Raw genomic sequence first — 27383 nt, 5'->3', positions numbered from 1 at the left:
ATCAGGGCCAAAAGAAACTGTAGCTCGGCAGAGAGTTTTTCCAGAGAGAGCCAAATAATGGCACAGCGATTTTCTGAAAGGGGATACAGTCCAAAAGTAATACAGCAGGCCCTTACCAAGGTCAATGCTATGGACAGGAGTGATCTGCTAATCCCTAAACAACACAAAATTGATGAAAAGGTACGTTTTATTACTACCTATAATAGTCAATCCTGGAAACTACGCAAATGTTTATCTAAGTATTGGGATACACTAAAGCTCGATAAAGATATGAAAGAGGCAATCCATGATATTCCCACGCTGACATTTAGAAAGGCGAAATCCCTTAAGGACACATTGAGCACTACACTGATAAAAGAAAGTAAAAAAACTAACACCATTCAAGGTTTTTACCCATGTCGCAGGTGTAAAGCCTGTAAATACAGCAACAACTGTAAATCAATCCAATTGTCCAAGGAAAGATGTGCCCACAAAATTACCAAACATCTCAGCTGCACAACTGAGTATGTTATTTATGCCCTTGAATGCCCCTGTAACAAATTTTATATAGGGTGTACAACAAAACAGGCTAAACTCAGAATTTTAGAACACCAGAGAGCGATCAGGAATGAGAACCAGCAATATCCTGTAGCTAGGCATTTTGCTGACATACACAATAAGAATCCGAATCTGATGAAATTTTATGTTCTGGACAGTGTTGAAAGCAATGAGAGGGGAGGCAACAGGTGGATAGAGTTAAGAAAACTTGAATCTAAGTATATTATAATGTATAATACTTTGCAACCTGCAGGACACAATTTGGGGGAAGAGCTAGCCATTCACCTCCAAACCTGATATGTAGTTCATTTGATGTAAGATATGTTGCTGCTTCTTAGGTAACTGAATTCAATTTTAATTGGTTTTAATGATACACTGATCTATAATGTAAATACTGTCACATATAGATATGTCTTTTCTTTCTTTTACAGGAACATGAATTAATTCTTCGCCCACTAGGGCTATATTGGAGGTCACCTCAAATGGTTAACAGAATTATACGACATTCGCCCACTTGGGCTGCACAGTTAATGGACCGATAATCATGTGTACTTGTGTGAATTTAACACAGTATTGCAACTTAATGCCGGGATATAACTGGCGTGATTTAATAACAGACAGCAAGTGTCTAAATTGCTTCCCTGCAAAATGGAACATTGCTTAATAATTTAATGAGAGTCTAAATCTGACTACTTAATGAATTGTGGCTTCCGTTTGTTTTCAATTTCATTTTCTATATTGGAACTCGATACAAATGTTTACATGAAACATTGTTTTCACCTTGCAGACATAGCATTAACTTGTTTATTTTCTTTATGTCGATGATCACGTGTTGCACTTCTGAAAAAGTATGTCACTTTAAATGAATGCTGGTACTGGTGAGCTCCACCCGTGAGCAAGAGAATGGCTGATCTCGAAACGCGTTGGGTGTTTTTTTCTCTGCTGAATAAACTGACAGCACCGTACTACAATTTGGGCTCCAACTCTGGTTTTTCATGGATGAATTCTGACCAGGAGTGTGTTTATAATTGAGGGGTTGGCGTACCCCGTCGTGAGCCCGCCGTCTGAGTGGCTTAAGCACGCCATTCTTTTGTGTGTATATATTGCACTACCGCGTACAAACTGCGGGTCCACAGCTACCTCATTTGGGTAGCGTATTGTGGTACGGGAGGTGCCTTTTACTTGCGGGGTGCTTGCGGGGACATTGGCAATCCTTTTAATACTTTTTTACATGTGAATGGCGGCGGCGACCCACTTGGGTTCTACTTATAAACTACCAGTCCCAGAAAGCATAGCTTCAGGTATTACACCTGCGTATAATTACTTTGGGTATTTACTGGTGTTTGCCGCTTGCCGTCATGTCACATGGTCTGCCACTGAAGAGGGCGTTGGCCCGAAACGCGTCTGGCAGGAAAAGGTCTTTGTTCGCGGCTCGCGCCCCTGCGGTGGCATTGATTCCTACCCGTAAGTGCATTCCCACCATGGGGCAACCCTTTCTTTCATTTGTTAGCGGCCGGCCCGGTCGCGGGTTTGCACTACCGCGTACAAACTGCGGGTCCACAGCTACCTCATTTGGGTAGCGTATTGTGGTACAGGAGGTGCCTTTTACTTGCGGGGTGCTTGCGGGGACATTGGCAATCCTTTTAATACTTTTTTACATGTGAATGGCGGCGGCGACCCACTTGGGTTCTACTTATAAACTACCAGTCCCAGAAAGCATAGCTTCAGGTATTACACCTGCGTATAATTACTTTGGGTATTTACTGGTGTTTGCCGCTTGCCGTCATGTCACATGGTCTGCCACTAAAGAGGGCGTTGGCCCGAAACGCGTCTGGCAGGAAAAGGACTTTGTTCGCGGCTCGCGCCCCTGCGGTGGCATTGATTCCTACCCGTAAGTGCATTCCCACCATGGGGCAACCCTTTCTTTCATTTGTTAGCGGCCGGCCCGGTCGCGGGTTTGCACTACCGCGTACAAACTGCGGGTCCACAGCTACCTCATTTGGGTAGCGTATTGTGGTACGGGAGGTGCCTTTTACTTGCGGGGTGCTTGCGGGGACATTGGCAATCCTTTTAATACTTTTTTACATGTGAATGGCGGCGGCGACCCACTTGGGTTCTACTTATAAACTACCAGTCCCAGAAAGCATAGCTTCAGGTATTACACCTGCGTATAATTACTTTGGGTATTTACTGGTGTTTGCCGCTTGCCGTCATGTCACATGGTCTGCCACTGAAGAGGGCGTTGGCCCGAAACGCGTCTGGCAGGAAAAGGACTTTGTTCGCGGCTCGCGCCCCTGCGGTGGCATTGATTCCTACCCGTAAGTGCATTCCCACCATGGGGCAACCCTTTCTTTCATTTGTTAGCGGCCGGCCCGGTCGCGGGTTTGCACTACCGCGTACAAACTGCGGGTCCACAGCTACCTCATTTGGGTAGCGTATTGTGGTACGGGAGGTGCCTTTTACTTGCGGGGTGCTTGCGGGGACATTGGCAATCCTTTTAATACTTTTTTACATGTGAATGGCGGCGGCGACCCACTTGGGTTCTACTTATAAACTACCAGTCCCAGAAAGCATAGCTTCAGGTATTACACCTGCGTATAATTACTTTGGGTATTTACTGGTGTTTGCCGCTTGCCGTCATGTCACATGGTCTGCCACTGAAGAGGGCGTTGGCCCGAAACGCGTCTGGCAGGAAAAGGACTTTGTTCGCGGCTCGCGCCCCTGCGGTGGCATTGATTCCTACCCGTAAGTGCATTCCCACCATGGGGAAACCCTTTCTTTCATTTGTTAGCGGCCGGCCCGGTCGCGGGTTTGCACTACCGCGTACAAACTGCGGGTCCACAGCTACCTCATTTGGGTAGCGTATTGTGGTACGGGAGGTGCCTTTTACTTGCGGGGTGCTTGCGGGGACATTGGCAATCCTTTTAATACTTTTTTACATGTGAATGGCGGCGGCGACCCACTTGGGTTCTACTTATAAACTACCAGTCCCAGAAAGCATAGCTTCAGGTATTACACCTGCGTATAATTACTTTGGGTATTTACTGGTGTTTGCCGCTTGCCGTCATGTCACATGGTCTGCCACTGAAGAGGGCGTTGGCCCGAAACGCGTCTGGCAGGAAAAGGACTTTGTTCGCGGCTCGCGCCCCTGCGGTGGCATTGATTCCTACCCGTAAGTGCATTCCCACCATGGGGAAACCCTTTCTTTCATTTGTTAGCGGCCGGCCCGGTCGCGGGTTTGCACTACCGCGTACAAACTGCGGGTCCACAGCTACCTCATTTGGGTAGCGTATTGTGGTACGGGAGGTGCCTTTTACTTGCGGGGTGCTTGCGGGGACATTGGCAATCCTTTTAATACTTTTTTACATGTGAATGGCGGTTGCGACCCACTTGGGTTCTACTTATAAACTACCAGTCCCAGAAAGCATAGCTTCAGGTATTACACCTGCGTATAATTACTTTGGGTATTTACTGGTGTTTGCCGCTTGCCGTCATGTCACATGGTCTGCCACTGAAGAGGGCGTTGGCCCGAAACGCGTCTGGCAGGAAAAGGACTTTGTTCGCGGCTCGCGCCCCTGCGGTGGCATTGATTCCTACCCGCAAGTGCATTCCCACCATGGGGCAACCCTTTCTTTCATTTGTTAGCGGCCGGCCCGGTCGCGGGTTTGCACTACCGCGTACAAACTGCGGGTCCACAGCTACCTCATTTGGGTAGCGTATTGTGGTACGGGAGGTGCCTTTTATTTGCGGGGTGCTTGCGGGGACATTGGCAATCCTTTTAATACTTTTTTACATGTGAATGGCGGCGGCGACCCACTTGGGTTCTACTTATAAACTACCAGTCCCAGAAAGCATAGCTTCAGGTATTACACCTGCGTATAATTACTTTGGGTATTTACTGGTGTTTGCCGCTTGCCGTCATGTCACATGGTCTGCCACTGAAGAGGGCGTTGGCCCGAAACGCGTCTGGCAGGAAAAGGACTTTGTTCGCGGCTCGCGCCCCTGCGGTGGCATTGATTCCTACCCGTAAGTGCATTCCCACCATGGGGCAACCCTTTCTTTTATATATATATAGGCACCGGACTGTCCACTGCCTCTAACGCGGAGCAGCAGTTTCCTCGTTAAATATCCGGCACAAGCATCCTGGAGACCCACTGGAGGGTAATAAATACACGGAAAAATTCACGGCGCATTTCCGAACCCATTGGAGGGTTAAAATTACCAAGGGAACTACAAAGACCAACCTGCACCGGGAGTGAACCTTGAACTCTTAAAATGAAGCCCATTGGAGGGCTATCAAAAAGGATAAAATGTCGGAGTTTCCCTGTTCGGCAATGCAACCGTTTCCAAGCCCGTGAACAAGGAGATAGGCATCTCCGAAACGCGTTGGGCGCTTGAAATTACCTGGATGTGAAATGCCGGCATGCCTAAATTAAATTCAAGTTTGAAAAAACTGCTGCTGAGTGGCGTCTTCATGCACGGGCGTTTCTAGGAGGAATGTTTACCGGCGGGTCCGAGCCGGGAGGATGCACCATTCCAAAAAAGAGAAGGAGACCGCAGAGGCACCGGACTGTCCACTGCCTCTAACGCGGAGCAGCAGTTTCCTCGTTAAATATCCGGCACAAGCATCCTGGAGACCCACTGGAGGGTAATAAATACACGGAAAAATTCACGGCGCATTTCCGAACCCATTGGAGGGTTAAAATTACCAAGGGAACTACAAAGACCAACCTGCACCGGGAGTGAACCTTGAACTCTTAAAATGAAGCCCATTGGAGGGCTATCAAAAAGGATAAAATGTCAGAGTTTCCCTGTTCGGCAATGCAACCGTTTCCAAGCCCGTGAACAAGGAGATAGGCATCTCCGAAACGCGTTGGGCGCTTGAAATTACCTGGATGTGAAATGCCGGCATGCCTAAATTAAATTCAAGTTTGAAAAAACTGCTGCTGAGTGGCGTCTTCATGCACGGGCGTTTCTAGGAGGAATGTTTACCGGCGGGTCCGAGCCGGGAGGATGCACCATTCCAAAAAAGAGAAGGAGACCGCAGAGGCACCGGACTGTCCACTGCCTCTAACGCGGAGCAGCAGTTTCCTCGTTAAATATCCGGCACAAGCATCCTGGAGACCCACTGGAGGGTAATAAATACACGGAAAAATTCACGGCGCATTTCCGAACCCATTGGAGGGTTAAAATTACCAAGGGAACTACAAAGACCAACCTGCACCAGGAGTGAACCTTGAACTCTTAAAATGAAGCCCATTGGAGGGCTATCAAAAAGGATAAAATGTCGGAGTTTCCCTGTTCGGCAATGCAACCGTTTCCAAGCCCGTGAACAAGGAGATAGGCATCTCCGAAACGCGTTGGGCGCTTGAAATTACCTGGATGTGAAATGCCGGCATGCCTAAATTAAATTCAAGTTTGAAAAAACTGCTGCTGAGTGGCGTCTTCATGCACGGGCGTTTCTAGGAGGAATATATATATATATATATATATATATATATATATATATATATATATATATATATATATATATATATATTTATACATACACACACACACACACATATTACACTGTGGCAATATATAATTGTAGTTTTTTTTGGCGGGGTTGCAGCCCAAACCCCACTTTTGTTGAGTATGTTTGGTGGTAAAGCCACCAAAGCCCCCCTTTTTATGGGTCATTGTTTGGGCTAAATCCCCAAGCCCCCCCCTTTTTCTAATAAAGCCTTGTTATCTCTCTTTACCTCTATCCACCACTTGAACTCTAAGAAAACCTTTCCTCATTACCTCTACCCATGCCATAACCCTAAAATCACCATTCCCCGTATTTATCTCAACCCACACCCTAATACTAAAATTATCCCTCCCTCATTTAACTCTACCCACTCTCTAACCCTAAGACCACCTTAACCCATTACCTCTACCCCTTTCCCTCTACCCTTTTCACCCTACAATCACCCTTACACAATCACCTCTATCCACCCCTTATCCCAAAAAGCACCTTCACCTCCATTTACCCCTGCCCTTATTAGCCCTAAAATCACCCTTACCTCAATTTCCTTACTCATCCTATAGCTCTAAAAGCATCCTTACCCTCCTTTACCTCTTCCGAACCTAAAATCACGGTTACCCCCCTCAACCTCTACCTGCACCCTTACCCCTCTTTTTTTAAAGTAAAACTGTACTTACCCTGTTAGCATCTATTTGTGGAACATAATCTCCTACGCCGACGACACCCAGCTGATCCTCTCCCTCACCAAGGACCCCCTCATCGCCAAATCCAACCTGCACCAGGGTATGAAGGCTGTCGCCGACTGGATGAAGGCAAGCAGGCTCAAGCTGAACACGGACAAGTCGGAGATCCTCATCCTCGGGCCCAACCTCTCGGTGTGGGACGACTCCTGGTGGCCTCCATCCCTGGGAACACCCCCAGCACCGACCAACCACGCACGCAACCTAGGGATCATCCTCAACTCAACGCTCAGCATGACCAACCAAGTCAACGCTGGCTCCTCCTCCTGCTTCCACACCCTCCGCATGCTCCGCAAGATCTACAGATGGATCCCGACAAACACAGGGAAAAAAGTCACCCACAACCTCATCAGCAGCCGACTCGAATACGGAGGCGCCCTCTACGCCGGAGCCCCGTCCAAACACTTCAGCAGACTCCAAAGAATCCAAAATGCCTCCACACGCCTGGTCCTAGACGTCCCACGCAGAGACCACATCACCCCTCACCTGAGAGACCTACACTGGCTCCCCGGCAACAAAAGAATCACTTTCCAACTCATGATCCACACACACAAAGCACTCCACAAGACCGGCCCAGCCTAGCTCAACAGCAGACTTTCCTTCTACATACCCAACAGGATACTCCGCTCCGCCGACCTTTCCCTGGCCACCGTCCCACTTATCCACAAAACCAACTCCTAGTGCAGATCCTTATCCCACCGCGCCGCCAAGACCTGGAACGCCTTCCCCCTCCTCCTACGACAGACCACAGACCTCCCGGCATTCAGAAGACTGCCCAAGACCTGGCTCTTCGACCACTAGCTGCAGCTCCCCCCCCTCCCCACCCAGCGCCTTGAGACCCTAGCGGGTAAGTAGCGCGCTTTACAAATTCCTTGATTGATTGATTGATTGATTGAATGTAGTGCTGTAGATTAACATGCTGTGATTACTCCTGCCATCTAGTGTTGGGCTTGGATTTGTGCAACTTGTTTTTGCTCAAAGAAGTGCTATTGAGTCACAAGGTGTTGTGACACCATCTATTGAAGGTAATGTGCATGGGCATTATCTCCACAGTTACATTCTTTTTCCTGGCCAGAGCATAGAGATACAGAAAAGATGGCCATGTGAAGTGAAGAATTAAGGTAAGAGTATCTGCAACTGAGCTCAGGCGACAGGGAGGATGGTGGGCACATGTGAATCTACAGCACTACATGCCACAAACGGATGCTTACAGGGTAAGTACAATTTTCAGTTTGTGGCATGTCGGTGTAGATACACATGCTGTGCATAGATTTTAAAGCAGTCCTCCACAAAAGCACTGGCTTAGCTGAGAATGTTGCAGAAGACTGAAACAGGGTGTGTAAGACAGTCTAGACAACTCTAGCTTGTTATTTAGTGAGGATATCTACACAGTAATTATTAGTAAAAGTGTTAGGAGTGGACCAAGTGATTGCTTTAAAGATGTCATCTAGTGATATATTCCCTATGAAATCCATAGAAGCCCTTAGGGTATGGGCCTTTTAGCTTTAGCATAACAAGTTTCAATACACTTGACAAGCCAACGAGAAAGCACTGATTTGGAAATGTCACACCTCCTGTGTGGGTTGAAGTAGGACACAAAGAGTTGTGTCTTATGAAAGGCTTTGTTCTATCCACATAATACATTAATACCCTTTTGACATCCAAGGTATGCAAGGTGCATTCAACTACACTCTGGACATGGAAAGAAAACTGGCAGCTCAATCAATTCAGATGAAAACTGGAAACCACCCTAGGGAGAAATTTGGGGTTGTTTCTAAGGACCACCCTATCTGGACAAGCCTGAAAGAAAGGCTCTTCTGAGGTGAGAAAGTTTACCTTACTGATTCGCCTAAGGGAAGTAATGGCTACAAGGAAGGCTACCTTCCATGAAAGAAACTGAAGTGGGCACAGTAAAGGGGCCCAGAAGGAGTGCCCATGAGCCTACTTAGTATAATACTGAGATTCTGCACCGGAGCAGGAGGTGTCCGGGGCAGGTTAACCCACTTAAAACTTTTCACAAAACCCTTAATGAATGCCACTCTGAAGAGCAAAGTGTGCAGGTAACAGCAACAATGGCCAAATGCATGCAAATGGAGGTGTAGGCAGGGCCTGACTGTGGAAGGTGATGGAGGTAATAGACAGTGTCTAGTACAAACAGTTTGAGAGGATTGATATGTTTGGGAAGGCAACATTTTCCAAAAAATTTCCATTTGGTCGTGTAGCAGACCCTGGTTGTAGGCCTCCGTGCTTCTCAAAGAATGGACATATATTCCTTTGATAGTTTGAGAGAACAATACTCTAAGACCTCAAGAGCAAGATTGCAAAATTGAGCTGCTGAGGATTGTGGTGCCACAGATTTCCATGGTTTTGCATGAGAAGATCCGGCCTGTAGGGAAGCTTCTTGTGAGGATCCAGAGAGAGTTCCCTCAGAGTGGAGTACCAAGGCTGGTGCGCCCAGGTTTAGGCTATTAGGATGAGGGTAAGAGATGTCTGACTCAGCATGTGATTTACGAATGTCAGGAAAGGCGGAAAAGTAAAGGCAAATATCTATGAGCACTACATCCAAAGTGCATTGCCCATGGACTGCGGGTGTGATAACCAGGTGGCAAAGTTTGTGCATTTCGCATTTTCAGTGGTGGTGTACAGATCTATTTGAGGAAACCCCCACCGCTGGAAATAAATTAGTAGTGTCTGGGGGTGGAGTTCCCACTCTTGGAATTGTTGATGCGGCTTCCTGAGCAGGTCTGCCAAGTCATTGTCCAGTCACGAAATGTACTATATGACCAACTGTACCTTGTGATGTATCACCTAAATTCAGATGCTCTGGGCTAGAGTAAACAGCTAGGGCAGGTGCATGCCCCCTGCTTTTGTAGGTAAACCATGGCGTTGTCCGTGCAGACTAAAATTACCTTGTTGTGAATGAGTGGAAGGAATGCTCAAAGATCAAGCTGACTAGCCAGCAATTCAGGTGGGTATGGGCATACAAAGAGAGCAAGCCCACAGAGTTGGCTATGCGCCACTGCATGCCAGATTGCGCTGCCCCATGCTTGCCAGCAGTAAGTATTTTCTCTCTCTGCCAGTCAAGAGGGACGCATACCCTGTGGCCTGGGAATTAGCTCTCTTCTTGGCCGTATGGACCACTAGAGAATTGGGGGTAACATTCCTTGTGACGAAGGTATTAAGGAGCAGCCTTAAAATGTTTGTTAGCTCAGGCATGATGACTCCGGCTTTCACAGAACTTTAAAGATGTCTGCTGCAGGCCTGAGCATGCCCATCAACATGGGCAAATACTGGAGTGGCCTCTGTGTGGACGAGAGGGTTTCCAGCAGGAAATCATCTTCCTCAGGTTGAACATACAGTTCAACCTTATAGAAAGCAGCCACTCTGTGTAGACCCTCATGACACAAAGTGGTATTGTCAGGAAGAGAGGATTTGGTGGGGTATAAATCCAGGTCAGAGTCTACCGGGGGATCAGTCTGATAATCATCCCAAGGCTCAGATCCTTGGGGACGCAAGGAGGAATATATACATCATAGATAGGGAGAGGCTGGACTGTCCCCATCCCCTGAATATGGAGATTCCTGTGGTGAAAGTGGGTAAGAGTCCCCGGGCAGTAAGGCAACAGGAGTGGATGGAGGAGGCGTTAGAGAAGGAGGAAGAGGAGGAGAAGGAGGAGAAGGAGAGCAGTGCTGCCTTGAAGGGCCAGGCAGCACTGGAGAGATGCCTCTACCCTGGCACCAAGGTTCTTTGAGCGGTGACTCCAACAGAGGGTTGCAAAAAACACAGTTGATGGACAGAATGCAGAACAATGTCTTACATTCACCCCAGGACCGGTTTCTGGCTATCAGCCTTCTTCAGCCTGGAGAGCTTGACTCCAGTGATGTGATTTTGCAATTTTCACCCCGAATGGGCTGGGTATGCTCAGACGTGAGTCCCAGGCACTCCACATCACTGGAGTCAAGCTATCCAGGCTGAAGAAGGCTGATAGCCAGAAACTGGTCCTTGGATGCTTGATTCCGGTCTAGGAAAGACTTGGCTTGGTAGTTTGGGCTGGACTGTTCCCATGAGGCACAGGGTCAAGGCTGATTTGCATATAGCCATTGTCTGACCTAGGGTGGTGTGGAGTGCAAAAAAACGATGGATTTAGCAAGCTATCCAGGCTGAAGAAGGCTGATAGCCAGAAACCGGTCCTTGGATGCTTGATTCCGGTCTAGGAAAGACATGGCTTGATAGTTTGGGCTGGACTGTTCCCATGAGGCACAGGGTCAAGGCTGATTTGCATATAGCCATTGTCTGACCTAGGGTGGTATGGAGTGCAAAAAAACGATGGATTTAGGCCCAGATCTTTGTACTGGGGTGAATGTAAAACATTGTTCTGCATTCTGTCCATCAACTGTGTTTTTTGCAATTTTCACCCGAGTGGGCTGGGTATGCTCAGACGTGAGTCTGAGGCACTCCACATCACTGGAGTCAAGCTATCTAGGCTGAAGAAGGCTGATAGCCAGAAACCGGTCCTTGGATGCTTGATTCCAGTCTAGGAAAGACATGGCTTGGTATTTCGGGCTGGACTGTTCCCATGAGGCACAGGGTCAAGGCTGATTTGCATATAGCCATTGTCTGACCTAGGGTGGTGTGGAGTGCAAAAAAACGATGGATTTAGGTCCAGATCTTTGTACTGGGGTGAATGTAGGACATTTTTCTGCATTCTGTCCATCAACTGTGTTTTTTGCAATTTTCACCCCGAGTGGGCTGGATATGCTAAGACGTGAGTCCCAGGCACTCCACATCACTGGAGTCAAGCTATCCAGGCTGAAGAAGGCTGATAGCCAGAAACCGGTCCTTGGATGCTTGATTCCGGTCTAGGAAAGACATGGCTTGTTAGTTCGGGCTGGACTGTTCCCATGAGGCACAGGGTCAAGACTGATTTGCATATAGCCGTTGTCTGACCTAGGGTGGTGTGGAGTGCAAAAAAACGATGGATTTAGGCCCAGATCTTTGTACTGGGGTGAATGTAAGACATTGTTCTGCATTCTGTCCATCAGCTGTGTTTTTTCCAACAGAGGGTTGAACAGCAAAATACACAGATTGATGGACGGAATGTTGCACAATGGCAAAACATTCACCTCCAGTCACAGATCTGGGTTTAATCCATCAATATTTTGCTCACCAAGCCACCCCAGTTTAGACATGGCCATATGCAAATGAGGGTTGACATTCTCCTCAAAAGTTAGTCTCCGCTAGTGGGGATCCTTGGGTGGTGGAGCAGGCTTAGCCAGGATCCTGCCCGTGCATAGCTGGATGTAGTTCCTCTGCTGGCCAGCATCTAGATGTCCTTGGAGCCTCTGCAGGTTGAGCTGGTCGAACTCCTCCTAAGATGACCTGGATGGAGCCAGAGGGTCATGTCCAGAATGCCCCAAAGTAGGTTTCGGCTTCGAAGATTTTGACTCAGAATGTGGCCAAACGGGCGTCTTTAGATCCAGCGCCGAAGTGGCGGTTGACGTCGAGGGGCAAGTCTTCGAGGTGGACTTCGACACCAAATGTTGCGAGTGCTTCAGATCCGGCTCTGTAGTTTGGTGCCAACCACTGCTTTGAGCAGTGTAAGGGAAAGGAAATATAAAATGATAATAACTTCGAGTTATTATCATTTTTTCGTTTTCTTCCTTTGGGGGCTGGCGGGTGGGCGGGCTGCTCTCCTCACGGAGCCGAGCAGGGACGGAGTGGTTTGCCCACTCAACTGCACAATGAGTGTTTGGTCACCCGCTCAAACCAGTCATGCACACTTTCCTCATTCCCCATGCAGGCTGCATTACAGCTTACATGGAGAACAAGCCCAGGCCCCCACTCCCTGGTTGAGTATCCAACCAGGACGCTCAAAACCAATCACAATGATGCAGCATTGTGATTGGTCAGGGGAGCCTGGGTGCCTACCAATCAAGGGAGCCTTGCTGTTGTTCCTGGCCTCCTGTCCCACGCAACGAGGAGAAAGCAGGCGCAAGGAGCAGAGACGAGGTGGCGGGAACGCCGGCAAGGTAAGTGTAATCTTTTTTTAAAATATTTTGTTTTTCGTTGCGATACCTCGCGCACGTGCCCCCTGCTGTGCCTGCCCCCCCGAGTCATGCCGGCCGCGACTGACCCTGCCTTGTGGCTCAAAAAGACTTCTTCGAACAAAAACAAGTTGCACGCGTCTGTGCTCAACACTAGATGACAGGAGTTTGCACAGCAAGTGTATCTACAGCTAAACATGCCACCAACAAAATGTTATCAGGAAAGCACTGTCATAAGGATTCCAAATCCAAGGAGTGAATGGAGACACTTCATCGCATTCAACTATCAGGGAACGATTATGATCTCCACATTCATATCACATGGATAAAAAAAACAAGCACTGGCCAAGCTTAAAGGCGCCAAGCGACACCAGATGTATTGGCTTTGCCGATGCTTGTTCTTTTGGATTTGTTTCTCGTCAGAAAGATTTATGGCTGTACCCTTCATAAAGGCCAATGTAATTTCAATTGGTGAATTAAAAAACCTGAAATGGGCATGTTTTTTCATACATTTTCTCTTCTTACTTATGGAAGTCATCTTCGCACGATGTCCCAGATCTGTCAGTCATTCCCTTCCGCGCCCGCGAGTACTCAGATTACAAACTCTGCCGGCTGCAGCTCTGTCTGGGCGTCTTTCCCTGCTCAGCTCATGGTGCATCACTCTTAACTTTCTTCAGCAGCTAAGCAGGAAAGAAGAAAGAAGCCAGCACACATATCTGATACCGCTTTGCATCAATATTACCTTATTAATACAAATGAGAACGGTAATAACAAATAGATAAAAGCCTTTCAAGTCTTCCGGCTCGTTCAGCTGAGGCACTGTGGTTTTTTGTCTGTTTTGTAGAGCACGAACTGCCTTTTCGAAACGGTGTACTTTGCAAATGTTTTTCATCAGAATTGGCTATTATGAGGTACTAGGCATCAAATCATTTTTTACTACATGACTGTACAGGCTGCATATAATCGAGTACTACAGATCCAATAGGTATATTTATTCATCCTAAAATATGCTCTTCCCTGGCCACATCACTATCATCAGTGGCACAAGCCTGCTTACTCACACCTTCAAGTCACCACAAGTTCTCCTCTTAGAACCTCAAGCATAACAATGCTGAAAAACGTCCATTGCAGTACAGTGCAGTACATTGAATCACAGTTTCAGTAACATCTGGCATTCACATCACCACGTTATTTTAAGTTATAACATGCACGACATCTGGTTTGGGTCTTTTTGATAGACACAAAAGTAGGCACTTCTAATAAAACGTCATATACTCAAGGCAGGATGCCCCAACCATGCACTGCAGACCAATCCACATTTAATGACACTGTTAGTGACATTGCACCCCCCCCATAGCATTTATTATTCAGGATCATCCATTTGTGGAATGGTAGTAGATATATCAGTTGTTGCCCATATGGATACACACAGGGAGACCCATATATCTCTCTGTCACAATTTCATTGTTACTAGTTCCACATAGATTTTCAACTGTTCATTACAATACAGGAGATCTCATATCCGGGATCAGTGCCTGGGTACCAGACCTTTACCCCAGTGTTCGCCCACTTGTCTTTTAGCCAACAATGATTCCAGGGCCACTAATTTCCTATTTGTGCTCGGAACCAATTTTACTGATCTTAGAAATGCAATCTGAGGCATAAGGTGGAGCTTTCAGCCTAACAATTACGTGTCGCAAACAAGCCTCAGAAAATTCATATAGGGAAACCACCTCATTCTATGTCACTACAACACGGTCTCCGGTCCTGCACCATTCACTTACAAATCATTGATTTCAGGTGTCTTAGGGTACTTAGTTCAATTGAGGCAAACCTGGACTACAACACCGAGGGCCTGATTACGAGTTTGGAGGCCGGGTTACTCCATCACAAACATGAGGGATATCGCGTCCCGGTATTACGAGTTCCATTGCATAATGGAACTCAGAATATGGCGGACGGATATTGTAATACGGCGGACGGGCTACCCGTCACTTTTGTGATGGAGGAACAAGTCCGCCAAACTCATATCCAGGCACTTAGAGTGCATTAGGTGATCACATGAAAGTCCAGGAATGGAAATAGTGTACGTAATGTCCTGACCTGGAGGAAAGGGTCACCCGACATTCAACCGCCCAGCTTCAACAAATACAGAAAAAGCAACTGCACTTAAGCGCTTGTCTCTACCAAGGCTGACAAGACCTACAAAGTGCCATAGAACCACATCAGTGGGCTATACAGATACCAATACAGTACAAAAGATTACTTACGCAGAGTGGGTCTGAACATCATACCAGCTCTTACTAAAGTTCTGTTTCAACTCATTCATCACGTTAACTCCAAGCTTGTGTTTGATCTCCATCAGGTGTTTCTCCTTGTCTGCTAGTACTTGCCGCAGGGTGGTTATTTCTTCCTCAAGCTGAAAAGAAAATAAGGTTGACTTACTTTAGAATAAACAGACTGGTTACATAGTGAAGTTCAATCCCAGATTTACACAGCATATATTGTATTACTATTGGATCTTCTATTTTTAACAGCTATGGTGCAGATGCCAAGTTACAGAAATTGCACAAGTTCTTTCTGAAACCCTCCCTATGCTCTTTCGAACGGGAAATGTTATCAATGAAATGTGTGGATAATATAACTGAATTTATAAAAGAAATTCACTGACAGAATAAAATCATGTATTAATTATGCGATCTTAATATTCAAGTATACATATTTGAAAAGTAAGAACATTTAAAACAATTGTTCTCCAAAGTACAATTTAGATGAACAGCACAGTTATATTACAGAAAGAAAAAAACTTGAACGTAAACAAAACGGTTTCCCACAAATTGTGTATATACAGACGTTTTTCTCAGATGTAAAGAAGGTGAATGGAATGTGGCATCATGTGATACATTCTTGCTCAAGGGAAGCTATTTGTCTTTGTCTTTTTTTAGCATAATGACTCTTTGATTCCATGTAATTAATACAGATGAAAGGTGGCACGTGGTTTGCGCCATTGCTCTATCTCTTTGAAGTTGATGTTGGAGGTAATCACATGCCGTTATGTAGCAATTGGTAGAGGACAAGACCAAAGTGGTTGAATTTGTATTGGGCGGAATGGTTCACATGTATGAGAATGAAAACAATTGAGTTTTGGTTGTTCACTTTAAAGAAAGTTAATGACACGCATTGACCAGTCTTGAGTAAACATGACCTTAGAATGTTATTGTCACCAACATGTCCGAGGTAAAATAGGAGATCACCTGCATGCTAGCTAAGTTCAATGCCTCTTTCCGACATTAAGCCCTGTGCAGCTTATGTGCATGTGGAAAGTGCGCCTGATGTGCATGTGGAAAAGCTTGGAAGATGGCATCTAACCATTAGGCACTCCGTGAGTCAAGGGTAACAGGGGAACTAGTGAATAATGTTAGCACCTATAGGAACCTCTGTGAAAGCAAGGAGGCAAGCTGAGACAGTGAAACTGGAATTTTAAATTGCCACCTGTATAAACTGGTCCAAAAAGAGAAAGGCAAACCTTTCCAAAAACTCCTCCCTCACATTTTTAATTGTCAGAATGCTCAACAGTTTCACATAGGTGACCATAGGCAAGGCCTTTGAGAGACCACAATATAAAAATCCTAAAAGCCACACTTGCCCTGTTGGCTGCCTGTAATAATTATAGTCTGTATTCATATTATCATTGTTCGTTCACCTCAGTGGCGGCTTCTCCGCTAAGGCGGAGGAGCGTCGCCCCACAGGAAAAATAAAATAATAACAACATGGTAACATCATTTTATTTTTAAGAAGGCTCTGAATGTATGGGGCGGGGCTGACCACAAAAGAGGTAGAGGAGTAGTGAGCACTTATTCCCATGGTGGTTTGACCGGCCGTTTTGGGCCGGCCAAACAGTCATGCACCCTTAGCATGTTTTCCACAGGGTGTAATGCACAGCTCCAGGGGAGAATATGCAAAGGCTCCCACTGTCCGTCTAAGCGCTGAACCATGGTGCTGAAACCATAGCAATGTCATAAATGGCTAGGGGACTCTGCTTCCTAAGTTGACCGAAGAGGATGGAGGAGAAGCAGTGGCTGGCAAGGAAGTGGATTTTTCTTTTTTTCCTAATCCCCAGTCTCCCCCTCATACACCCTACCCCACCACTACTGCCTCATAGCAGCTACTACTGGTTCAGCTGTTTCTTATTTTGCTTTTCTAATTGTTCATGTTTTACGGTTCAAAATGTGTATTCACAATATTTTGGAATTCCAGCAGAGCTGCTGGCACGTCTCCAGTGGGGTCGCTGTGACCATTTATGCTCCACCCCTCCACTCATCCGAGAAGAGAACCGGGGCCGAATGACACTGCAGAGGAGGAGCCATCATCTTGGGGATGTTACAGACCGTTCTCCCCCGACCCTTGCTCACCCCTCATGACCAGCAAAGTATTGCCGATGTGCACAGCCACTCTCCTGCAGTGCAGCTGATGCCATTTTCACCTTGATCCTCCCCCGCCCTTCCCCTGGGATCTGTCAATGGTGAAGGAGGGATCCCTCGTTTTTCCCTAGATTGGTGTTGGGGGCCCGATCAACCCCTAAACACCTATATTGCACCCAACAGGTGGCTGACCTGGTTTGGCGATTACTTGGCATGGGGACAGCCCAGATTGACTGTCAGCGTACAGGGAGTGTGAAGCAAAGGAGACCGGGGATTTCCAATGGGTGATAATGAGGGGAGGCAGGGAATCTGCGTGCAATGAGCTTCTGAATGGAGTCATGCCGACTCTAGCTTGTTCGGCGGGGGTTTTCGAAGGATGACGTTTCGACCAGCCTGGTGATACTTCTTGAGCGCACTGCTTCGCTGTCTCCTCCGCTGAGGGCATATCGAGGTAGACTGCTGGTCGAGCTGTACACGGTCTCCTCGGCGCTGCGTCATAGCATCACTCTGGATGAACTCTGTTTTGTGTGTTTTCTGGGTGATTGATTGGAGATGTTATACACCGCGTGGCGGAATAGGGGATGACACACCGCCCCTAAAGTTGTTTGACAGGGCATGTGCCCGATTGGGGTTTTCAGTCAAAATTTCACTGGCAAACATTTTCCCTCCCACAGCGCAGCCATATTGTGCCTCTCAGAGCTGAGCTTGAAACATAGAAATAGAAGAGGCACTCACTGTTCTTCGCTTTCATGGTGGCTGTGATAGTGCTTGCTTCACTAGATATAGAAGAGACACTCACTGCTCTTTCCCGACCTGAATCTGTCCTGGAGACCATAGAAATTGAAAGAGGACTGTTATACCCTCCTAGAGGGAAGGGCATCTTGGATAGGTCAGTCTGCTCCTAACCACTTTCTTGTACATGCTACTTTCCTCACACTTCCTTATTTTCTCATGTTCTTATTGACTGACCCATGAGCTCTAGCAGTGCCTATCCCGTTAATTGGAGTGAGCTTTACGGCGGTAAGTGATCACGAGGTCCAGGAGACTTAGAGATGGTCATTGCCTCCGAGCTTCCCCTCTTGAGCCTTGCCTTTACCCTCTTGCCCTCTTGCTTGCCTCCCGAATAATCAACGTTGGTCACTAATTGTTACATCATACTCCTGTATAATCACCACGTTGCCACCTCACAAGGGTTCGTCTTAGCAGGTTCATGGATCACAAAGAGCTCTGCACTCATTATCACCTGGTTCCATGACCCCAGCAGCCTGAAGCCTGGCTGTGAATTCAAAAGCTTTATACCTATCCTTACGAATTTGGAGTCATTGGGCCAAAATGCATATATAATTAAATACCCGCCTAACCTATCAAAAAACACCCCCAAAAACTTCAAACATAGACTCCAGAAAACCGAACCTGACGAACGCTGAGCTTTGTAGTAATCAGACGTCTAGTGGGTTCCCAGAGACTGTGTGCCACAACTACACACATCCATTAAAATACAGCCTCAGGCTCTCTGCACGCGGCATACCCACTATGACCACACCACGAGGGGCCCCTAGTCACAAAAGATGGAAAACTTCACCCCTCCCTAATGACTCCTCCTGGACTTTCAGAGTATAACACACACTCTAAGACACACATATTATAATCCTTCTTCTCTCCAATGGCCCATCATTTGCTATTAACATAGATAAGGTGTGCCAAATTGAAGCAATCTACTCTGACCCATTTAGAGAACCTCCGGGTAGAGAACCTCGAGTGAACTCTAGATCCTTAAATAAGAACAACCTCTCTAGAATCCCCATCACTATTACTTTTCCAGAAGAACCCAAACCACAGCTTAAATACATGCTTCTCAACTGCAGATCAGCAGTACGACATGCTGCAGACATTGCTGCACCCATCCTTGCACATGATTCAGACATTTTAGTGTGGACTGAAACCTGGCTTAACAATTCATCTGTACCAATATTCGACATTCTAGTGCCCCATAACTATGACATCATCAGGCTTGCTAGACCGGCTGCGCTGAGGGGAGGCATTGTATGTATACATCCTAGCAATTTAACAATCTGATTCCCTATCCTCATGCGCATACCTGTGCTTCGAGTTCTCATGCAAAAACAGGCAAGCGTGCAAATTCCACACGCTCTGCCATCCTCCACGAGACAATATACCTTTCATAGATCAGTTCATGGAAATCAGCTCTAGGAACGTGGAGTATCACAGCACCCATTTCTTCCTTAGAGACTTTAACATCCATTGAAATTACCTGAATGACTTGTCAACTTTGGATGGCCTAAAGCAAGAATGTGCTCCCCTCTTGTTTGACCTCAACACCGCTGACCTGGTGAGATTCCTAGAGCAAATCAGCTTCCTTCCGCCAAAACTGGGCCACGCAAAAACGAATTTTCACATTCTGCAATATGCTGACGATATTGTCATAATGGACCAGGCCAAGTCTGGCCTCCAACAAGCCTTGTGTAAGCTCATCGAATACAACACAGCTAATGCTCTTAAAATTAACCAGGATAAGACCAAGGTTTTGATTTTTGGCCGTTGCAAGACAAAGAAAATTTGAACGTGGAACATTGGGCCCGCAAAGATTAGAACATCAAAATACAACAACCTGAGGGTTTGGTTTAGCAAGTCTTCTAGACCATCAGTCCACCTAGCTGCCCTGAAAAGAGAGCTGTAGCAACAACATTCCCCCTGACTCAACTTAACCAGTCCCTGAGCAATCCCTCTGCCGAACCCATACTGGAGGTGATCAAAGCTACCCTTCTTCCTGCCCTAAGCTATGGGCACCAGACCTTTCCTGATGCATGTTCGGCCAGTCTCGACCATGCCCACGTTACGATTTATAAAAAAATCTTTTGTATCCCGAATTATATTCACAGGGCAAGACTATGACTGGAGCTGGGCCTCCAAAGACAATCTATTTTCTGTGAGGCTGAGATCCTTAAGTACTACATAAGGGTACTAAAAGCCGCAGATAACACGCTTAAAGCCCGGTTAAAAGTAACCCTTGCCAGCCCTGGGAACCCGTGGAACCGACAAATTGTAAAAGCCATAAGAACGCTACAAATCGACGAAACATCACTAACTGCAGACTATTCCAAACACAGTCTGGAAAAGAGTTATCGATAAGCAGGCAAGACATATCTCCTACCAGATGGACATTCAGGTTTTAAAAACTTTAACTATCTTGCTCAACTTGAACGATTAATACCTCCCTGGGGTACTGCAACCATACCTTTTTGAACGCATTGGCCGGCAAAAATATAATGTTTATGGGTCTTCTAGGTCTGCGCTCCACTGCCTTCAACCGATGGGCTCCAACTGGTGAGGAGAGGGCTTGTAGACTGTGCAATTACAGGTCTGAATCATGGCTGCATATTCTGTGCTGTTGACCCACCCTACACGCTCCTAGAAGACTTCTCCTAACACCATTACACCTAAAAAAGGGGCATCATCCCATGTTGGGAGGCATCTGCTCTCTGTTTTACTTGTACAGATATTCAAATGCTCACAAGGTCCAAAATATATGTCAGAAAACCTGCTTTCTCCCTCTCCTGTCTTTCCCCAACCAGTCCCTCTCAAAAACTCATCACAGACTATTTTTGCACTTTGTCCTAGTGTCTCTTCACCAAACTGAGCCACAAGGCTAATTGTATCCATGATTTTCAAGCTTATAATTACTGTTATGGTCACAGTACAAGATTGCCTTGTTAGAAACGTGTTATGAATTTAATGGTTTGCTTTGCTTTGTTTTTAATGTGGTAAAGACGCTACAGAGAAATGTTTATTGCAATGGTTTTAATTAACTGAGCTAACTTAATAAATCGGAAATCTGAAATCTGACTTGTCAGTCAATAGCCTCAAATCCTTCATATTAGACCTTAACCTCACTCAAATATGTGATAGCCCTACTCACATCAAGGTAACTTCCTTACATCTGGGCATTGCTAAGATCAACTCCATTCAACTTGAATCTATCTCCGCATGTGACTGGACGGACCACCATTGCATCTCCTTCCTCATCTAAGAATCGGGGAGAAGCATTAAGGCTCAGCTGAAGAAACCAAGACATTGGTGAAGGAGTCTAAGAAACATTAACTTATATGATGTGCCTTCCCGCACTGATAACATCCTGCCTGGACATGTATGATGTTGTTAAGCTTACAGACCAATATAATCCCTCCATGACTAACATATTAAATTCAATGGCACCCCTACAGCTAAAAAGAATGCCCTCCAATATCTCCAATCCTTGGTATAATGGGAGCCTAAACTGAAAGAAGAAACCTGATCTAACAGAACGTTTGTGGCGATCCTCACACTCCCTTGACCATCTTACTCAGCTGAGGTCTCTGAGAAATGTATATAACAAATGCATTAGACGCTCTAAAGCTAGTTATCTCAGAAAACAACTAGAGCAAGCCAAAAATCGATCCCAAAATTTTTTGCATTCATCAAACTAACAGCCATCCTAACCCTCCCTCCTTGGAACTCTGTCAGGAGCCTAACTGATAAGTTTGCTGCCTTCTTCCATGAGAAGTCAACAAAGATCGAAATGGAACTACGGGCATACTTGGAGAATCTACCTTCCACCTATACACCCTCTAGGTTGGGTGTGTCCCCCAAACTCTGGTTCGCCCTCCCAAAACAATGCTTTCTTGAGCCTATTCAAAACCGTCGATATGAGCACCGTTCACAAAACTCTTGCTACACTGAAACCTTCCAACCTCGTTAGAGATTCCATACCACCAAACCTCTTCATTGAGATCAGATCATCCTTACTCCCTCTCTTGACAAAGATAGTTAACGCGTCTCTGCTTCAAGGTTCAATCCCGGATTTCCTAAAGTCAGGGCAGGCCACCCCATCCTTAAAAAACCGACGGCAGACCATACTAACCTCCACAATTTCCATCCAATCTCACCTTCACTACTCTGGAATAGCTCCTTGAAAAATGCGGACACACCCAGCTATGTAGCACATTGAACAATTCCAACTGCTGGACCAATTCCAATCCAGCTTCTGTCAGGGTCAAAGCACGGAATCCGCTCTTACCCACATTGTGGATGATGCATTACGAAAGCTGGACAAAAATGAGACGTGCCTCCTGATCCTCCTCAACCTTTTGTCCGCTTTTGATACAGTCAAACATGATACCCTCATCGATCTACTGAAGCATAGGACGGGGCTATCACGGTCTGTGTCCAACTGGTTTTCATCATTCTTACACATTAGAACCCACAGACACAAGGTTAATCAGTCTCTGTCTAACCCCTCTCCACTCACTAAGGTGTACCACAGGGGTCACACTTTCACCCACCCTCTTCAATCTGTTCATGGAGCCTCTAACGAAAATTCTGAAATTGTCCAACTCGCTCCTCTCTCACGGGCTGAGTGGTCGCTCCCAGTGTCCCTTGCAGACATCTGGTATCGTAGCGCTGTATTGCTTCGTTTGCTTTCAATATTGCCATTTAATTTTGCCTACTGTGTGCTGGTTTGCTGCTTTGCTTAATTTGCGCTCTGTGTATGTAATTGTGCTGTTTTAAATTTGCTAGCGCGTTTACCTCTTGTTTGCTCCCCCCTCCGCCTCCATTTTGTTTGTTGTTGTCCTCGTGTGCCCGCCCCGCCTCCCAGCTGAGACGCCCTCCCACTGAGCAGAAATAGCGCTCCTCTCCCTGTAAGCGTCGTGACTCGCTCCTCTCTCACGGGCTGAGTGGTCGCTCCCAGTGTCCCTTGCAGACATCTGGTATCGTAACGCTGTATTGCTTCGTTTGCTTTCAATATTGCCATTTAATTTTGCCTACTGTGTGCTGGTTTGCCGCTTTGCTTAATTTGCGCTCTGTGTATGTAATTGTGCTGTTTTAAATTTGCTAGCGCGTTTACCTCTAGTTTGCTCCCCCCTCCGCCTCCATTTTGTTTGTTGTTGTCCTCGTGTGCCCGCCCCGCCTCCCAGCTGAGACGCCCTCGCCCCTCCCCCTCCACTATCCATATATGACAGTTGCTCCCGCGCGCAGCGTTCACGCGCAGCGACCGCGCCCAATCCGCGCCGAAGGTGCGCCAAAGGTAAGCCCGTCTACGCCCGTCCGCGCCTGGACCGCGCCCAGCGCCAGACCCCCTGCCCCTCGCGCTGCCCAGCCCTCCCGCATTACCTACGATGCCGCCACCCTCCTAGCCCTTAACCCTGGTCGCGCCCCCAACTGCGTCCAAGCCGCTCCTGGACACACCCATGGACCTTTCTCTTGCTACTCCTGCAAATTCAGCGGCACCGTCAACATCTCCGCTACGACCACACCACAGATTCCCGACCCCAACCACCTACAATGCATCCTTCTCAACACCCGATCGGTCCACAGACACGCCATTGACCTATGGAATCTACTAGACACCATCTCTCCAGACGTCGCCTTCCTAACAGAAACATGGAAGCACGCTTCCTCCGCCCCAGACATCACCATTGCCATCCCTGAAGAATATAAGATCACACGCAAGGACCGTACCGGCCACACAGGAGGAGGAATCGCTATCGTCCATAAAAAATAAATCCACATCTCAACCAGCTCTGACGTCAACCTCGCCAACTCTGAACACCTTCACTTCCAGATCCACATCGACCCCAAGACCACACTCAGAGGCACCCTCCTCTACAGACCACCAGGACCCCGCGCAAAATTCAGTGAAGACATCACGGACTTCATCACTCCACACACGCTCCCCTCCAAAGATTACATCCTTCTGGGAGACCTCAACTTTCACCTTGAAAAGAACAACGACCGCAACACCACCACCCTCTTGGACAACCTCGCCAACCTCGGACTTAAACAACTGGTCACTTCCCCCACCCACATCGCAGGTCACACACTCGACCCTATCTTCACCTCCAGCAATCATTTCTCCTTCAGCCACACTACGGATCTCCTCTGGACTGACCACAGCTGCGTTCACTTCACCTACAACAAGCCGAAACCCATCACCCACCCCCAACCAACTCTGCAAAGAAACTGGAACAAAATCACCACTGACCAGATCTCCTCATCGCTCCTTCTAAACACCCCAGCCCACTCCTCTAACCCAGACCAAGCCGCCACCAACTTCACCCTATGGTTATCCAACACCGCCGACATCCTAGCACCACTGAAAAAACGTCAACGCAAACCTGGCAGCAAGAAGGCCTCCTGGTTCAACGATGACCTTAAGAAGTCCAAGAAACTCTGCCGCTCCCTTGAAAAGGCCTGGAAAAAAGACCCAACCACTAGCACCAAGGACGCCTTCAAAAACGCCACCCGCACACACCACCAACTAATCCGAAAGGCCAAGAAAACAGCATTCAAGGATCGACTAGACAACAACGCTCACAACAGCAAGGAACTCTTCAACATCGTCAAGGAATTCACCAATCCCTCGGCCAACTCCAATGACATCACCCCCTCTCAAGCCCTCTGCGACTCCCTGGCTTTATTCTTCCACAACAAAATTGCAGACATCCACAACAGCTTCGACAACCAACCCGGAGACCAACCCACCCAACCATATGCTGAACATTCTCCCCCCTTGAACACCCTTAACGACTGGAACCCAATCTCCACTGAGGACACCATCCGCCTGATGAACTCCATCCACTCAGGATCCCCCACAGACCCATGTCCTCACCACATCTTCAACAAAGCAGACTCCATTATAGCACCGCACCTCCGAGACGTCATCAACTGCTCCTTCAACTCCGCCACCTTCCCGGAAAGCTGGAAACACGCTGAACTCACCGCCCTTCTGAAAAAACCCACAGCGGACCCCACCAAACTCAAAAATTACCGCCCCATCTCGCTCCTTCCTTTCCCGGCCAAAGTCATCGAGAAAGCTGTCAACAACCAGCTCGCCGCCTTCCTCGAAGCCAACAAATCCCTCGACTCCTCACAGTCTGGCTTCCGAACAAAACACAGCACTGAGACCGCCCTCATCGCAGCAACAGACGACATTCGAACTCTACTGGACAATGGAGACACAGTCGCACTCATCCTCCTCGACCTCTCTGCAGCCTTCGACACAGTCTGCCACAGCACCCTTTTACAACGCCTCAGAAACATCGGAATACAAGGAAAAGCACTTGAATGGATCACCTCGTTCCTCACCGGAAGAACACAGAGAGTCCGCCTTCCACCATTCAAGTCCGAGGCCACTGAAGTCATCTGTGGCGTTCCACAAGGATCCTCACTCAGTCCCACCCTCTTCAACGTATACATGAGCCCCCTCGCGGCCATCGCCCGCCAACACAACCTCAACATCATCTCTTACGCGGATGACACTCAACTGATCCTTTCTCTCACCAATGACCCCAACACCGCCAAAACTAACCTACACGAAGGAATGAAAGAAGTTGCCGAATGGATGAAACACAGCCGTCTGAAACTGAACTCAGATAAAACAGAAGTCCTCATCTTAGGTATATCCCCCTCTGCATGGGACGACTCTTGGTGGCCGGAAGCCCTTGGAAAAGCACCCATCCCGACAGACCACGCACGGAACCTAGGCGTTATCCTGGATTCTTCACTTTCAATGAACAGACAAGTCAGCGCCGCATCCTCATCCTGCTTCAACATTCTTCGCATGCTCAAAAAAACATTTCGCTGGATCCCCACCGAAACCAGAAAAACAGTCACCCATGCTCTGGTCACAAGCCGACTGGATTACGGAAACACCCTCTACGCAGGTACTACCGCTAAACTCCAGAAGAAACTCCAACGAATCCAAAACGCCTCAGCCAGGATCATATTAGACATCCCGCGTAACGAACACATCTCTGGTCACCTGAAAGACCTCCACTGGCTACCCGTCAATAAGAGGATCACTTTCCGACTGCTAACCCACGCACACAAATCACTCTACGACATCGGACCAGAATGCCTCAACTCACGACTGTCCTTCTACACCCCCTCCCGCCATCTACGTTCTTCCAGCCAAGCCCTCGCCACTGTACCCCGCATCAACAAGACCACCATGGGAGGCAGATCCTTCTCATACCTGGCAGCTAAAACATGGAACTCACTCCCCACTTACCTTCGCCTTACCCAGAATCACCTAGCATTCAGAAAGCAACTTAAAACGTGTATATTTGACAAGTAATCCTCCTCCCCTCCCTAAGCGCCTTGAGACCCTCTGGGTATGTAGTGCGCTATATAAATTCTTTGACTTGACTTGACTTGACTATCACATGTATGCTGATGACACTCAACTGTACCTGAAGGTGTCCTCCCCAGAGGACATCACAAAACACAAAGTTGGCTGACATTCAATCCCCGGAGTCTAATTCTCTCAAAACTGAATTCCTCGTCATTACCTCAGTCTCCAGACATTGTAAAATGGTTGCATCAACGTATTGCCCTCAACTACACACCAAACATCATCGATTCCATGAGCTCTCTATGAATAATGCTGGATAAGCATATGAACATGTAGAAGCACATTAGTGCTATCATCAACCCTTCTTTAAATGGCATCACTCCGGAAAGGGTAACTGTATTTGAATACTTGGGTGTCAACCTCACAGATAATATGGAGTGGGGTCCCCAGATTGCCATGCCCAAACTTAGGTTGGTACAGACTACGGGAGGTGTCCTAAAATTGCACAGGGAATCCACCTCTAAACCAGTTGCCCCCACTCTGGAAATGTACAAAGCACAAGCTAGGGGAGCTATAATATATGGGGCGGAACTGTGGGGACACTGCTCGACTGAATATATTCTCAAGGTAGAAAATTGTTTCTTGAGATCTTTATTGGCTCTCCCGGTTAGTACTCCCCTTACCCCTTTGAGAATGGATTTAGTAATTAGAACAATAGATGAAGAAATTGGCCTGCGCCCTCTAATATACTGGCGCAGACTGTGGGTAACTCCAGAACTGAAGCATTTTAGATCTGAAGCTAAAGAACTTATGGGACTCCCTGGGACTGAAAAACTCCTGTGGTTTGCTTATATAACAAGCATTTACAATGCAATGGTCTCGGCATTATTAAAGGTAGAGCTATTGGCATTGCTCATAACATTTGTTTGTTTTTTTTTGTTGTTTTTTTTAAATCATAAATAAATGGCATTGTCATTTACATTGCCAATAGCTTAATCG

At 47.1% G+C, this 27383-nt stretch overlaps 1 protein-coding gene across 2 annotated transcripts in view; it reads right to left on the bottom strand.

Moving 5' to 3' along the window:
* TPD52L1 (TPD52 like 1) overlaps nt 1-27383 on the bottom strand; it is a 1161028-nt gene that overhangs the window by 727528 nt on the left and 406117 nt on the right. For both annotated transcript variants that reach the window (XM_086925324.1, XM_086925325.1), the window contains exon 3: nt 15104-15252. In XM_086925324.1, the coding sequence (XP_086781450.1) occupies nt 15104-15252 (149 nt within the window). The remainder of the gene's footprint in view (nt 1-15103; nt 15253-27383) is intronic.

Source organism: Lissotriton vulgaris, chromosome 6 (assembly GCF_964263255.1).
Source record: "Lissotriton vulgaris chromosome 6, aLisVul1.2, whole genome shotgun sequence".
Taxonomy (NCBI): domain Eukaryota; kingdom Metazoa; phylum Chordata; class Amphibia; order Caudata; family Salamandridae; genus Lissotriton; species Lissotriton vulgaris.
Note: the sequence above shows the minus strand (reverse complement) of the source record. Positions and strands in the feature narration are given on the sequence as shown.